This window comes from Myotis brandtii, unplaced genomic scaffold (assembly GCF_000412655.1).
Source record: "Myotis brandtii unplaced genomic scaffold, ASM41265v1 scaffold587, whole genome shotgun sequence".
Classification (NCBI taxonomy): domain Eukaryota; kingdom Metazoa; phylum Chordata; class Mammalia; order Chiroptera; family Vespertilionidae; genus Myotis; species Myotis brandtii.
The window spans coordinates 1,116,762-1,129,352 of record NW_005370207.1 but is presented as its reverse complement, the minus strand read 5'-3'; the positions used below and the strand labels follow the sequence as shown (position 1 = coordinate 1,129,352).

At 47.9% G+C, this 12,591-nt stretch overlaps 2 protein-coding genes across 2 annotated transcripts in view; one reads left to right on the top strand and one right to left on the bottom strand.

The window, feature by feature from the left end:
• SND1 (staphylococcal nuclease and tudor domain containing 1) overlaps positions 1 to 12,591 on the bottom strand; it is a 445,445-nt gene that overhangs the window by 63,301 nt on the left and 369,553 nt on the right. The gene's annotated exons all lie outside the window — the stretch shown is intronic.
• Positions 7 to 3,979, top strand: LRRC4 (leucine rich repeat containing 4). The gene is made up of 2 exons (XM_005879180.2): positions 7 to 131; positions 308 to 3,979. Exon 2 carries the CDS (start codon positions 408 to 410, stop codon positions 2,364 to 2,366), a length of 1,959 nt encoding a protein of 652 aa, XP_005879242.1. The 5' UTR covers positions 7 to 131; positions 308 to 407; the 3' UTR covers positions 2,367 to 3,979.

Below are 12,591 nucleotides of genomic sequence, written 5' to 3'. Positions count from 1 at the left end.
CACCCTCCCGCCCCCTTTACTTCCCCCCTTTGTTAATTACAACTAAGAAGTAAGAATGGGAACGAGGCGGCCGGCTCTCGGGGAGACCGATTAAGGACACCACGCCAGTTCCTCCCTGCCTTCCTTCCGAGGTAGGTGACAGCGGATAACTGGGTGGGGATGGCTGCAGCGGGCGACAAAGTCTCAGTTTGGCGAGGGCTGGCTTTGAGGGGGGCTGGCAGCCGAGGGGCCGCTCTTGAGTTTGGCATGATATTTCTGGCCGATCCGCTCCGTCTCTCTAATCGCCCCTCCCCACCTCCTTCTCCAGATGGAAAGAGGCGCTCCTAGCTCACTTAAGCCGGGGTAGGGCTGGTTCTCCTTTCCGAGCCAAAATCCCAGGCGATGGTGAATTATGAACGTGCCACACCATGAAGCTCTTGTGGCAGGTAACTGTGCACCACACCTGGAATGCCGTCCTGCTCCCGGTCGCCTACCTCACAGCGCAAGTGTGGATTCTGTGTGCAGCCATCGCTGCTGCCGCCTCCGCTGGGCCCCAGAACTGCCCTTCTGTCTGCTCGTGCAGTAACCAGTTCAGCAAGGTGGTGTGCACCCGCAGGGGTCTCTCCGAGGTCCCGCAGGGAATTCCCTCCAACACCCGGTACCTCAACCTCATGGAAAACAATATCCAGATGATCCAGGCCGACACCTTCCGACATCTCCACCACCTGGAGGTCCTGCAGCTGGGCAGGAACTCCATCCGACAGATTGAGGTGGGGGCCTTCAATGGCCTGGCCAGCCTCAACACCCTGGAGCTGTTCGACAACTGGCTGACCGTCATCCCCAGCGGGGCCTTCGAGTACCTGTCCAAGTTGCGGGAGCTCTGGCTGCGAAACAACCCCATAGAAAGCATCCCCTCTTATGCCTTCAACCGTGTGCCCTCCCTCATGCGCCTGGACTTGGGGGAGCTCAAGAAGCTGGAGTACATCTCTGAGGGGGCTTTTGAGGGGCTGTTCAACCTCAAGTACCTGAACTTGGGCATGTGTAACATTAAAGATATGCCCAATCTCACCCCCCTGGTCGGGCTGGAGGAGCTGGAGATGTCAGGGAACCACTTCCCTGCGATCAGGCCTGGCTCCTTCCATGGCCTAAGCTCCCTCAAGAAGCTCTGGGTCATGAACTCACAGGTCAGCTTGATTGAGCGGAATGCTTTTGATGGGCTGGCCTCACTTGTGGAACTCAACTTGGCCCACAATAACCTCTCTTCTCTGCCCCATGACCTCTTCACTCCACTGAGGTATCTGGTGGAGTTGCACCTGCACCACAATCCTTGGAACTGTGATTGTGACATTCTGTGGCTAGCATGGTGGCTTCGGGAGTATATACCCACCAATTCTACCTGCTGTGGCCGCTGTCATGCTCCCTTGCACATGCGAGGCCGCTACCTGGTGGAGGTGGACCAGGCCTCCTTTCAGTGTTCTGCCCCCTTTATCATGGATGCACCTCGGGACCTCAATATCTCCGAGGGTCGGATGGCGGAACTGAAGTGTCGGACTCCCCCTATGTCCTCTGTGAAGTGGTTGCTGCCCAATGGAACAGTGCTTAGCCATGCCTCACGCCACCCCCGGATCTCTGTCCTCAACGATGGCACCTTGAACTTTTCCCACGTGCTACTCTCAGACACGGGGGTGTACACATGCATGGTGACCAATGTGGCAGGCAACTCCAATGCCTCGGCCTACCTCAACGTGAGCACGGCCGAGCTCAACACCTCCAACTATAGCTTCTTCACCACGGTCACCGTGGAGACCACTGAGATATCACCTGAGGATACAACACGTAAATACAAGCTTGTTCCCACCACGTCCACTGGTTACCAGCCGGCATATACCACCTCGACCACGGTGCTCATTCAGACCACCCGTGTGCCCAAGCAGGTGGCAGTGCCCGCGACAGACACCAACGACAAGATGCAGACCAGCCTGGATGAAGTCATGAAGACCACCAAGATCATCATTGGCTGCTTCGTGGCAGTGACTCTGCTAGCTGCCGCCATGTTGATTGTCTTCTATAAACTTCGTAAGCGGCACCAGCAGCGGAGTACAGTCACGGCCGCCCGAACAGTTGAGATTATCCAAGTGGATGAAGACATCCCAGCAGCGGCATCCTCAGCGGCAACAGCAGCTCCGTCCGGTGTATCAGGTGAGGGGGCAGTCGTGCTGCCCACAATTCATGACCATATTAACTACAACACCTACAAACCAGCACATGGGGCCCACTGGACAGAAAACAGCCTGGGGAACTCTCTGCACCCCACAGTCACCACTATCTCTGAACCTTACATAATTCAGACCCATACCAAGGACAAGGTACAGGAAACTCAAATATGACTCCCCTCTCCCCCTAAACTTATAAAATGCAATAGAATGCACACACACAAAAAGACAGCAACTTTTGTACAGAGTGGGGAGAGACTTTTTCTTGTATATGCTTATATATTAAATCTATGGGCTGGTAAAAGAAACAGATTATATTAAAATTTAAAAACAAAAAAATCAAAACAAAACTATTTTCTAACTTGTAAGTTCTATTTAAACAGGGAGTGGGGTTCTTGGGAATGTCGTGGGGGGGTAGAAGCCACAAGTCAACTTGCTATGCTGCCAGAAGGGCTTTCTGGTATAAGGTTGAAAGTGCTAAGCTAAAACAAAGTCAGACATCAACCAACATCCCTAAAGAGGTAGGGTGTGGGCTGCTGAAGGGTGGGGAGGTAGACTGAATCTCATTTTTTAGAAGATGCTTCAAATGATACAGGAATATCCATTTCTTATAGACACCTTTCTTAAACTGAGAGCTGTCTTTGCAGATTTATCTTATTTAAAAAATACAAAAAGGCACCAAGAATTTGTACTATGCTAAAATATTGAGAGGCAATACTTTTTTTTTCTTCAAAGGCCAAGGGGAAGATAGATCTGTAAATGTATTTTAAACAGGAAAACCACACAAATTCAAATGAATCCTTAAAGGGGCTGAGTCTTTATGTCTGTCCATGTGGGTAAGTCTCCTTGGTTTGTGCACTGGGACACACGTGTGCCCTGCCCGATAGAGGATTCAGAAAGGAGCAGAGAAGGAAGGGAGCTGGCGCAGCTCTCAGTCCAATGCTTCCACACTGCACCAGATTCCTGCAGTTGGGCTTAACCCAATCTGTTCAAGGCAAGTGTCTATTCAGGGTTTCCCATGAGAAGGAGGAGGCCCCTGAAGTGGGTGCGGCAACAGAGGGGGTGGGAAGGGAGAGCAGAAGCAGAGAGAACGTATTCACAGGAGGCCATAAATTAGCATTGTGCCATGTCCACCTGTTGTTCCCAGTATCTGACAAATGATTGTAGACAATGATGGCATTTTATGATTTTTGAAAATGGTTTTGTTTTAAGGTGGAGAGGGAGGAGGCTGGGAGTGGGGAGCTTGGGGGAGTGGAAGCTTTTCTCATGCTTGTGATTTGGTGACTATTCTAAATGCTGATTCATTAGGGGTTATTACAGCTGATGTCAACTAGTTGTCGTGATAGGGTGGGGGCAGAACACAAGTAGAGAAGAAAAAGGAGAGAGAACAAGGACACAGGCTCATTTAAAGTAAAATGAAGCCTTTCACAAAAAGATGTGAAATCCACAGGAAAAACAAGTGATACACATGTACACAAAAGTAAGTTCTGCATGGAGTCCTGTTGGATGCAGCACAAGGGGGGGAAGGCTTCCCTCTCCCAGGCCGACCTCAGGAGGAGGTGGGAGATAAAGGGTGGGCATGTGTGGGGAAGGCAGAGATCTCTGTTATTCTGGTCCATTTAATGCTGTAATTTCTTTCATTTATTATTTTAGCTTTAAAAAGGAAATAAAGGGTTCGGATTTGAAAGGGGGTGGGGTGGGTGGGGGGGAATGCCAACAACAGAACACTGATTGTAATGTGAGAAAAGTGTATTTTTGTATTTTAATAAATATTGTTCAATTTTTAATTCAATGTTCCCAAAGGGTTAACTTGAGTAAGACCCTGAACCTATAAATTCTTATGAGCATTGACAAGTCATTTCTATTTAAAGAAAAAAAAGGGAAGGGGAGGAGGGGAGAGGTAAGGTGGGAGGAGAAAACAATGTTACATTTTTTAAAGTATGGGAAAATGCTAAAGCTGTCAACAACCTTTCCTTAGCTTAAATAAAAGCGCCCCAATTCTAGTGCACCTTCCATGAGCTAAGTGTGTTAGTCCCTGGCTTTGTCGGGGGTAGAACCACATTCTTCATGCCCTGGGAGAGCAGGGGAAATGGGTCAGCTCCAGCTGTTGGGACCCGGCCAAAAGGTAAACGCCACCTCAGCAGAAGCTGCTCAGGCAGCACCAGTTCGACCCCGGGGACCCCGGGGGACCCGGATTGAAGAGGTCTGCAATAATGTTGTTTGGCTTGAATTTCCCACAGGCAGTGTTGCTTTGGTTCTGGGCGTTAAATAGTCAAACATGTACTGTGGTGGTGGGTGTCTGTCTCCTGATGCTTACTGAGGAATGACGTCCAGGGAGGCTGCGTGAGCCGGGACCCTGCGTCTCTTCAGCGCTAGTATTTATACTAATGCAGGGAATCGGGACTGAGTGGGTGTGATATCTCTGGCACAGAACAGGGAGAGAGGCAGGCAGCACTTTGCAGCAGTTGGCTTAGAAATGCCTAAGAAAGGGCCAATTCTTAATCCTCTTGGGTGTATAGACACCATTTCTGGGAACCAGGTTTTGTGGAAGCATATATGCCTGGGCACACAGAAACTGCCACTCACATTTCTAGGCTCCCCACCTCCAACAAGGAGAGGAAACTGCGGCAGAGTAAAAGGCGGGACCTGGCTAGGCCCAGGTGAAAAAGCAAGAAATGGCCCCCTTGTGCCACAAAGCACAACTAGGCTGTTTAGAACAGTTTCAGAGGCAATTGTGGAAGTTGCTGCTTCAGGAATTTCCTAACACCCCTCCTTTTTGACAGCTATTTGGGCGGTCAGGGAATTACAGTATCTCTGGAATAACAAAGGGTCTGTGGCCCAACAAAGGTCTGCTTGGAGGTAAGAAAATGGGCCTGAAACATTCCTGGGGAAGAGCGCTAAGAACAAATGCATTTGTGTTGGGGGTGGAACAAACGTAGGACTTGGAATCTGAGGAAGAAGTGCTTTTCAGAAAAAACTTCAAAGGAATTGGGGGTGGGGGACTAAGCTTATGGTTCCTGGAAGGCGGTAGGCAGTTCCTTTCCACTGGGCCTACTCCTCGACCTAAGCACCACTTCAGCTTTTAGAGCAGCAACCCTCCTTTGCAGCAGGTACTTGGGACAACTCTTCAGAGGAGTCCCACAAGCACTGAAAGAGCAGCTGTGTTAGCGGCGACTCATCCGAGAGCTTGGTCCAACTGTAGTGTTTGTTACCTGAGAATGGAACATGGGTTGGTAGCTCTTCGGGGGCAAAGTTTCAGCAGCATGTTAGAAGAAAAGACTCTACTGCTGATTATAAGCTGTTAGAGAATATTCACTATAGATTTTTCTAAAGGCCATGAGAAATCATTTTGTCTAATCCCTTCACATGTTACAGTCAAGGAAACCAAGCCCCAGAGAAACTGAAAGATATATCCAAGGTCACAGTGCTAGTTAGTGGAAGAGGTGGGACTGAAACCCAGCTCTTTTGACTCCCAAGCCAAATGTGCTCTCACTTGGGCCCTTACTGGCTAGCAAGAACACATTTCTTTCCTGTCCAATATGCAGTGAAAATGGGACCTTCTTACAGATACCTCTGTGTTCTCCTTCCTCTTAGAGCTGCTCGATCTCTTTCAGAACTGGCTCTACTGTCCTCAAGGCCTGACCAGAATTCTGACCACAGGGGCCTGACAGCTGGCCCAAGACAACTCTGTGCTCACTAAGGAGCTAGATTCTCAGAACTGCATGAAACAGCTTCCTGATTCTCAGGTTCAGGGGCAAACAGAAATTACAGGAGCCCACAGAGGGTAGCCGCTGCCAGGGAAAGAGTGAAGTAGATAAGGTAGTGTGTTCACAGTGGAAAAGGTGGCTTGGCCTTCTCCCTGCCCTGGAACTTTGCAGAGTAGAGGATTGACAGAGGTTTTAAAGCACCCATCAGGTTAAGTTCTCCATAGTGGAGTGGTTTCTATTTGGCTAGGCAATCAGACTCTTGGCAGGCTCCTTAACTCCTCTCCTCCATTGTATCCACCCCAGCCCTAGCTCTTTAAATGCCATGCTGTGTTGCTACTCCCATCATCTGCTCCAGGGCCTTTTCTTCAGTGTAATGCTGCATCCTATTTTCAGTGAAGGTAGAGTAGATAGGCTAGTTTCTAAGGCCTAGAGATATTAGCTTTATCATGGCTGTTTAACATGTACTGAGGCTTGCAACTTCCTGGGTGCTAGGTGGAGCAACATAACAAAGAGGTCCAGAGTCCATGGCCATTAGTAGTAGAGTTCTGGCTTCCTTCAGTGGAGATGGAATAGACTGGGAGAGGGCTGAGTGGGCCACTACCTCAGGGGGCCAGAGTGCATAATTAATGCTTCCGCATTTTGTTGCAGCAATGCAGCAGGGACTTAAAATTAGAGAAGAGGAAAGAGAAAAGGGGGGGGGGGAGGGAGAGAGGAGAGAGAGAGATAGAGAGAGAGAGAATATATATAGCCAAACATATGTCTGATTTTATCTCCTCTGCTAGCACTCAGCGCTCTATGCCATCAGCTAATACAGGCACTGTTCATGCCATTTCTAAATCCTGCCTCAGCTAAACTGTAAGGCAGCCTTTGTCTCAAAGCACCTCTCTCGGTCTCCATCCATTCAGAAAGTACCCTTCCCCTCAGAGGGAAGAATGGTTTGGGCAGTAGATTAAGGTTGTTTTGTCTTTTCTTTAAATTAAAATGAAGTAAACGGCTTCTTGGAGTAGGGATAAAGGCTCCAGGAACAGATCAGTGGAATATACATATCTGCAAAGCAATATAGCAGAGCACTTTTAAGTACAGACCTGGAGCCAGTCTTCCTGGGTTGAATCCTAGCTCTATCACTTAACTAGATGTGTGACTTTGGACAAATACTGTTTCTTCATCTGTAAAATGGACATAATGTTAGAATTTATCTTACTACTTCATAGGCTACTGTGAGAATTGAAATTATAGATATTAAATCACACTTATTACAGTGCCTGACATCACCTAGTAATGCTATATAGTTGGTAATTATTTCATGATATATTTAAGGGGATAGGCCAACTGCCTAGCCCTCATCACCATGTTTATTCCTGAATCCCATCCACGCCTAAAGGGAGAGAAAAGGCCTACTGAGCTATTCCAGAGAGGAGAGGTGATTATCCAGTGGTCAGGGACAGCAGGATTGCACCATCTATGAGCCTGAGCACTGTGGGAAAGCTAGGTTGTACTTTTCTTCCTAGAAGACACTGCCCTGTGCTCTGTTCCCTAATCCAGCTCTATAGTGGCCTGAGGCATTGTGTCTAGGAATAGATTATCTTTCCTTACGGTGAGCAGGAAGAAAGGAAAGATGCTGTTGGTGCACAAGCTGAAGGGCTGGGATAGTACACATCTACCAAAGAAGCCTTGGTCCCTTACTAAGAGGGTAAGCTTTCTGGAGTATTCTCCACCTACCTGTTTCTCTGCCAGGGTGCCTTACCAAGGGTAGGCTAAGAGGGTAAGCTTTCTGGAGTATTCTCCACCTACCCCTGTTTCTCTGCCAGGGTGCCTTACCAAGGTGGGGAGGGCAGAGGCACCAGGAGGCAGAAGAGAAAAGGGCTGTTGGGGCTTTAAAGCAGTATTGGAAAGCTTGGAGAAAAGAAAGGCAGGAAAAAATCACCATCATTTGAGCAAATGAGAGCAGAATGGAGCTATATGGCAGATACACAGGCTAAGGGTCTGCAATGCAGTTAAAGAGGAACGCCAGGGAGATTCTTCTACCCTATCAAGAAAGAGGCTGGCTGGACCCTGGATGGGGGAGGACTATTAGTGTGAAATTCATGGCATGGAACAGAGAAGAAAAGCAGGGAGGATCAACTTTCCAAGAGAAGCCTAAGAAAGAATGCATCTTTATTTCCTAATGAAGGCAGAATTAGCTTTTAGGATGATCACAGGTGTTATTTTCTGGTCCACGCCAGCTTTGCTATCAGTATTTGGGCCATATCACCTACCCACAACAGTCCTGTTCCTGAAACTGGAGGCTGTCCACTGTTTGGGGGAAGCAACCGGCTCTCAGGGCCATAATCTAACCCTGATGGGTTTATTCAGGGCTCCTGTGAGCACTCCCTCATTTCTATTAAGGCATAGCCAAGAAGGGTGAGGAGAGGGTGCAACTCCCTGTTTTATCTACAAAGAGAGTATTATTCCAGAGGGAGGGCGTTATATAAATCATGTTTTTCCATAAAAAATAATGATGACTGGGAGTTCAGTGTACATGGATCTGGCAGTGAGTCAGAGATTAGACCTAGGCCTGCAGGGGAAGCTCTCTGGTCAATGTCAGCATTTGAAAGGATGGCACTGTCTTCTCTAGCTTACCCCATCAAGAAGATTTTGAACCTACAGCAGGGAAGCATTGAGATGAGAGGCTACTCTAATGCCAGGTGTGGAGACTATGTGGACCAAAGTAGTACTTGGCCGTTCAAGTCCATGCAATCTGCACCTAGGAACAATTCTGGAGCAATCACTAAAGTTTAGATTAATTGCTAGATAGCAAAGGAAGAGTCCTTGATCCACTTGTTTCTTTCTTACTCACCCACCTTCCTATACCCCCACTAATAGAAAGCATACTCCAATTAATTCCCATATCAGCTCCCTGACCCCCACTTAAGTCCAATCGTCTGCCATGAGAGAACCTAGGCTATCCAGCAAGAGTACTCCATTCTAGAAGACTGATGGCTCTTTACGCCAACAGTTCTCATGCTGTTTCCTCTTCCAAGGCAAGTCCTTAATCTATAGTCTCTAACAGTTCCTTTAAGGTCTCAACCCTGATTTCCCGAGTCTGTGCTGGTGTTGATTTATTCACTAGATAAGTCACTCTGCCTGCTCAATGAGTCAGCAAGGATGACTGAGAAGGGCTCTTACACACTAACTGTTTCCTGTGCAAAGTTTGGTTTCCTGGCCTCAGGCTACTTCTTCCTAGTCTTCAAGGCCCTGGCTTCTCCCCTTTACCTACCCACTCATCCAGGTTCATTAAAACCACTGAGACAGCTTCTCCCACTCGGATTGCACCCTGTAGGGGAACTGAATGAGTTTTGGCAGCTCTCTGCAGAGGCAGTTCCCTGGATAATGCAGCCGTGTTTGTAGGAATGCTCAGCACATCCCTCACAATAGGCCCAGCACAGTCCCAAAAATGAGGCTGAGGCCTCGGACACTAACAGCCTGTTCCTGCGACCCACCGCTGCAGTGGTTATAGGTTATAATCTATTACCATTGCAAGAAGACTTAATTTCTGGACTTAAAGGAAGTCGGATAATACTTTATCCTATTAGTGTCTGCCTGTGTGAATTGACAATGGCTTCCTCCAGACATGACAGCATATTCTTCCAATTCATCTCTTTAAGGGGATGAATTGGGAAAGTCTGGAATAAGAAAGGAGGGAGTGCCAAGAAAGAGACTGCTGAGGGACCAGGGAAAGGGAAGACAACTTTTAAATTAGAAATGGGGAGAGGAGACTTGGGGGGATATGGCCAGACTGAGATATCTGAAAGCATGTTTGCATTTCATTTTGTTTCTCTTGTAAGGGAAGTAATTGCAATTACTGGGTATGCTGTATCTATGTGTGTGAGAGAAAAGGTCCTGAAGACACAGAAATATGAACACAAGAAGAATAAGTAATTGGCCTATTCCATTTTCTTGTTTCAGCCACTGTGCCTACAGGGTAGCTTTCCCTTTCTTTAATCCCTCTTCCACATTCCTGTTTTAAGTCGGCAGCTGCTCTCCCAGTGGTATCAAGTCAGCTGAGGGTACCTTCACATCATGGGTGTGTTACCCAGGCTGGTCGACCTTGGGACAGCAATGGACACCGAGGAAAGAATGTTGTTTTATGACATCTAACTTCAGAGATATGGAGACAGTGAAGGGAGCTTCCAAGTTAGTTCAGAAAATCTAGGTGAACCTCATTTTATTTATGAGGAAAATGAAGCCCATGGAGATGTGACGTTCCCAGTGTCACATTGCTGGTGACGCAGAGAACAGTCCCTGGTCTCTGAGTTATCAACCCAGCACTATTACCAGCAGGTCCCACCATGATCTACAACTCCAGGGGGTGCCATTTACAGAAACTACAAAGTGATTAGTGCCCCCTGGAGTTTGCAATTTGGTGCAATCCCGTCCAGTTTGCTTCCAGAGAGAGGAAGAGAAGGGGAAGTCCTTCTATGCCAGCATTTTATCTGTGTTTAATGCTCTGAGACAGTTGGTGCCCACTCATGACTTTATTCAGACAGCTAGAACTGAGGAATCAGGCAACGTTTTCCTTCTCTTCTATCACAAGTGTTCTAGAGCTTGGGAGCTCTTATGGCATCCCAAAACAGCTTATAAATTAAAAGGAGCATTTGTTGCTTACACTGCCCTTCCCTTCCCTACAAGAGCGAAGAACTGTAATGTAAAGATCACGAATCACACGGCCCGTGTGGCTCAGTGGATTGAGTGTTGTCCTATGAGCCAAGAGGTCCTGGGCTCGATTCCCGGTCAGGACACATGCCAGGGTTGAGGGCTCAATCCCTAGTAGGGGGTGTGCAGGAGACAGCCAATCTCATCAATGTTTCTATCTCTCTATCCCTCTCCCGTCCTCTCTCTCCAAAATCAATTAAAAAACAAACATTAAAAAAAACACAAAGAACATGGCCCTAGCTGGTTTGGCTCAGTGGATAGAGCGTAGGCCTGCAGACTGAAGGGTCCCAGGTTCGATTCCAGTCAAGAACACGGACCTTGGTTGCAGGCTTCTCCCTGGCCCTGGCCCTGGTCAGGGCTCATGCAGGAGGCAACCAGTTGATGTGTTTCTATGACACTGATATTTCTGTCTTTCCCTCTTTCTTCCACTTTCTAAAAATCAATAGAAAAATATCCTTGAGTGAGGATTACAAAAAAAAAATAGGCCTAGTTGGTTTGGCTCAGTGGATAGAGCCTCGGCCTGCAGACTGGAGGATCCCAGGTTCGATTCTAGTCAAGGGCACATGCCCCAGTTGTGGGCTTGACCCTCCCCCCCGCCAGTAGGGGTTGTGCAGAAGGCAGCCAGTCAGTGATTTTCTCACATCATTTATGTTTCTCTCTCGCCCTCTCCCTTCCTCTCTGACATCAATAAAAATATATATATATTTTTAAAAAAGAACATGTATCCCTGCGTGGGGAAGGCTTGCAGAAGCTAAATCATGTCAGAGGTCCATTCAAGGTCAAGAGGACCGTTGGAGAAGCAGAGAAGTCAGGAGTCCTGCTTCCGGAACTCCCTTGCCTTCCCTGGTACTAGGAAGCTCTGAGGGCCCGAGCTTCAGAGGCCTGTTCTGAAACAGGGGTCTAAGAAGCTAGTGAACATTTCAACAGACTCTCTTGGGAAACAAAGTGGCCCTGGCTATAATTTTATCACGCACATTTAATTAGAATCTGTCCTGTCATCTTCACAATGGTTTCAAGAGAAGTCCCAACAGAAACATTTTAAAAGAACAGCTTCATTCAACCAAGGATCTCTTTTAACCAAGTCAATTTAGCAGAAATTTGCCATCTTGGATTGGTGGAGTCACATCTCTTTTCCACTTCAAAGCCAGGAAGAGAAGGGAGGTGGGGAATGCAGAGAAATGAAGAGGAGGGCGGGGGGTTCAAGTAAATGAGTTTCCATCTATTAAGGAGCGGTAATTTCTGCTAGCGCCCCTAGAGACCAGTCCCCTCCAATAATGGTCTGACTCTAATGATTCCCACTCCTCAGCAACAGCCTGTGTTCTGCTGGTGCTGATACAAGCTGTGCCAGAGAAATTCCCTTTATCTCGGAGGTGCTGCTATCATTACGCAGGAGAGATTAGCCGGCCAGGAGGATGTGCTTTTGGTGGGGAGAGAGCTAACCAAAGAGAATGCTCTTCTCCAGCAAGCATGGTACTGCTGACCTAGGACATAAAAGGCTGAGAGACAGGTGAGAGGTAAGTGATGAAAAGACAGGGCAGACATTCTGGACAAGAGGGAGAAGACAAGAGAAAGTAAAAGTTGAGGTGCCTCCTGAGGAGTGGCTGAACTCGATGCAAGACAAGCGCTGGCTGGCTGGGAGGCAAGCAGAGGTCTGTGGGGTGTGGAGTATGGGTATGGATTGAGCACAGGCATAATGGACAACAACTGATGAGCATTTGTGATATAAAACATGGTAATAAGTTCTCTGGAAGTAAGAGTAGGGGAAATCAATTTCAAGTCCCTAAATAACTATCATTTTCAGGGCAGAAGTGACACTGAAATTGGGGTGATAACTGTTACTGAGGCTGCGGTATCAGTTGAGGGGTGCGGTCCTCTCATTCTGCCTCTCTCTTCCACACACTGAAATCAGTGGGGAGAGCTAATACTGTGGCTCTAGTTTTTGCCGAGGCTTTGCTGAGGCTGCTGCAAAATAAGGGGTGGGGAGTCCCTGTGATGGAGAC

Coding starts and splice junctions, on each gene's coding strand:
- LRRC4 (XM_005879180.2), top strand. CDS start 408: ATGAAGCTCTTGTGGCAGGTAACTGTGCACCACACCTGGAATGCCGTC.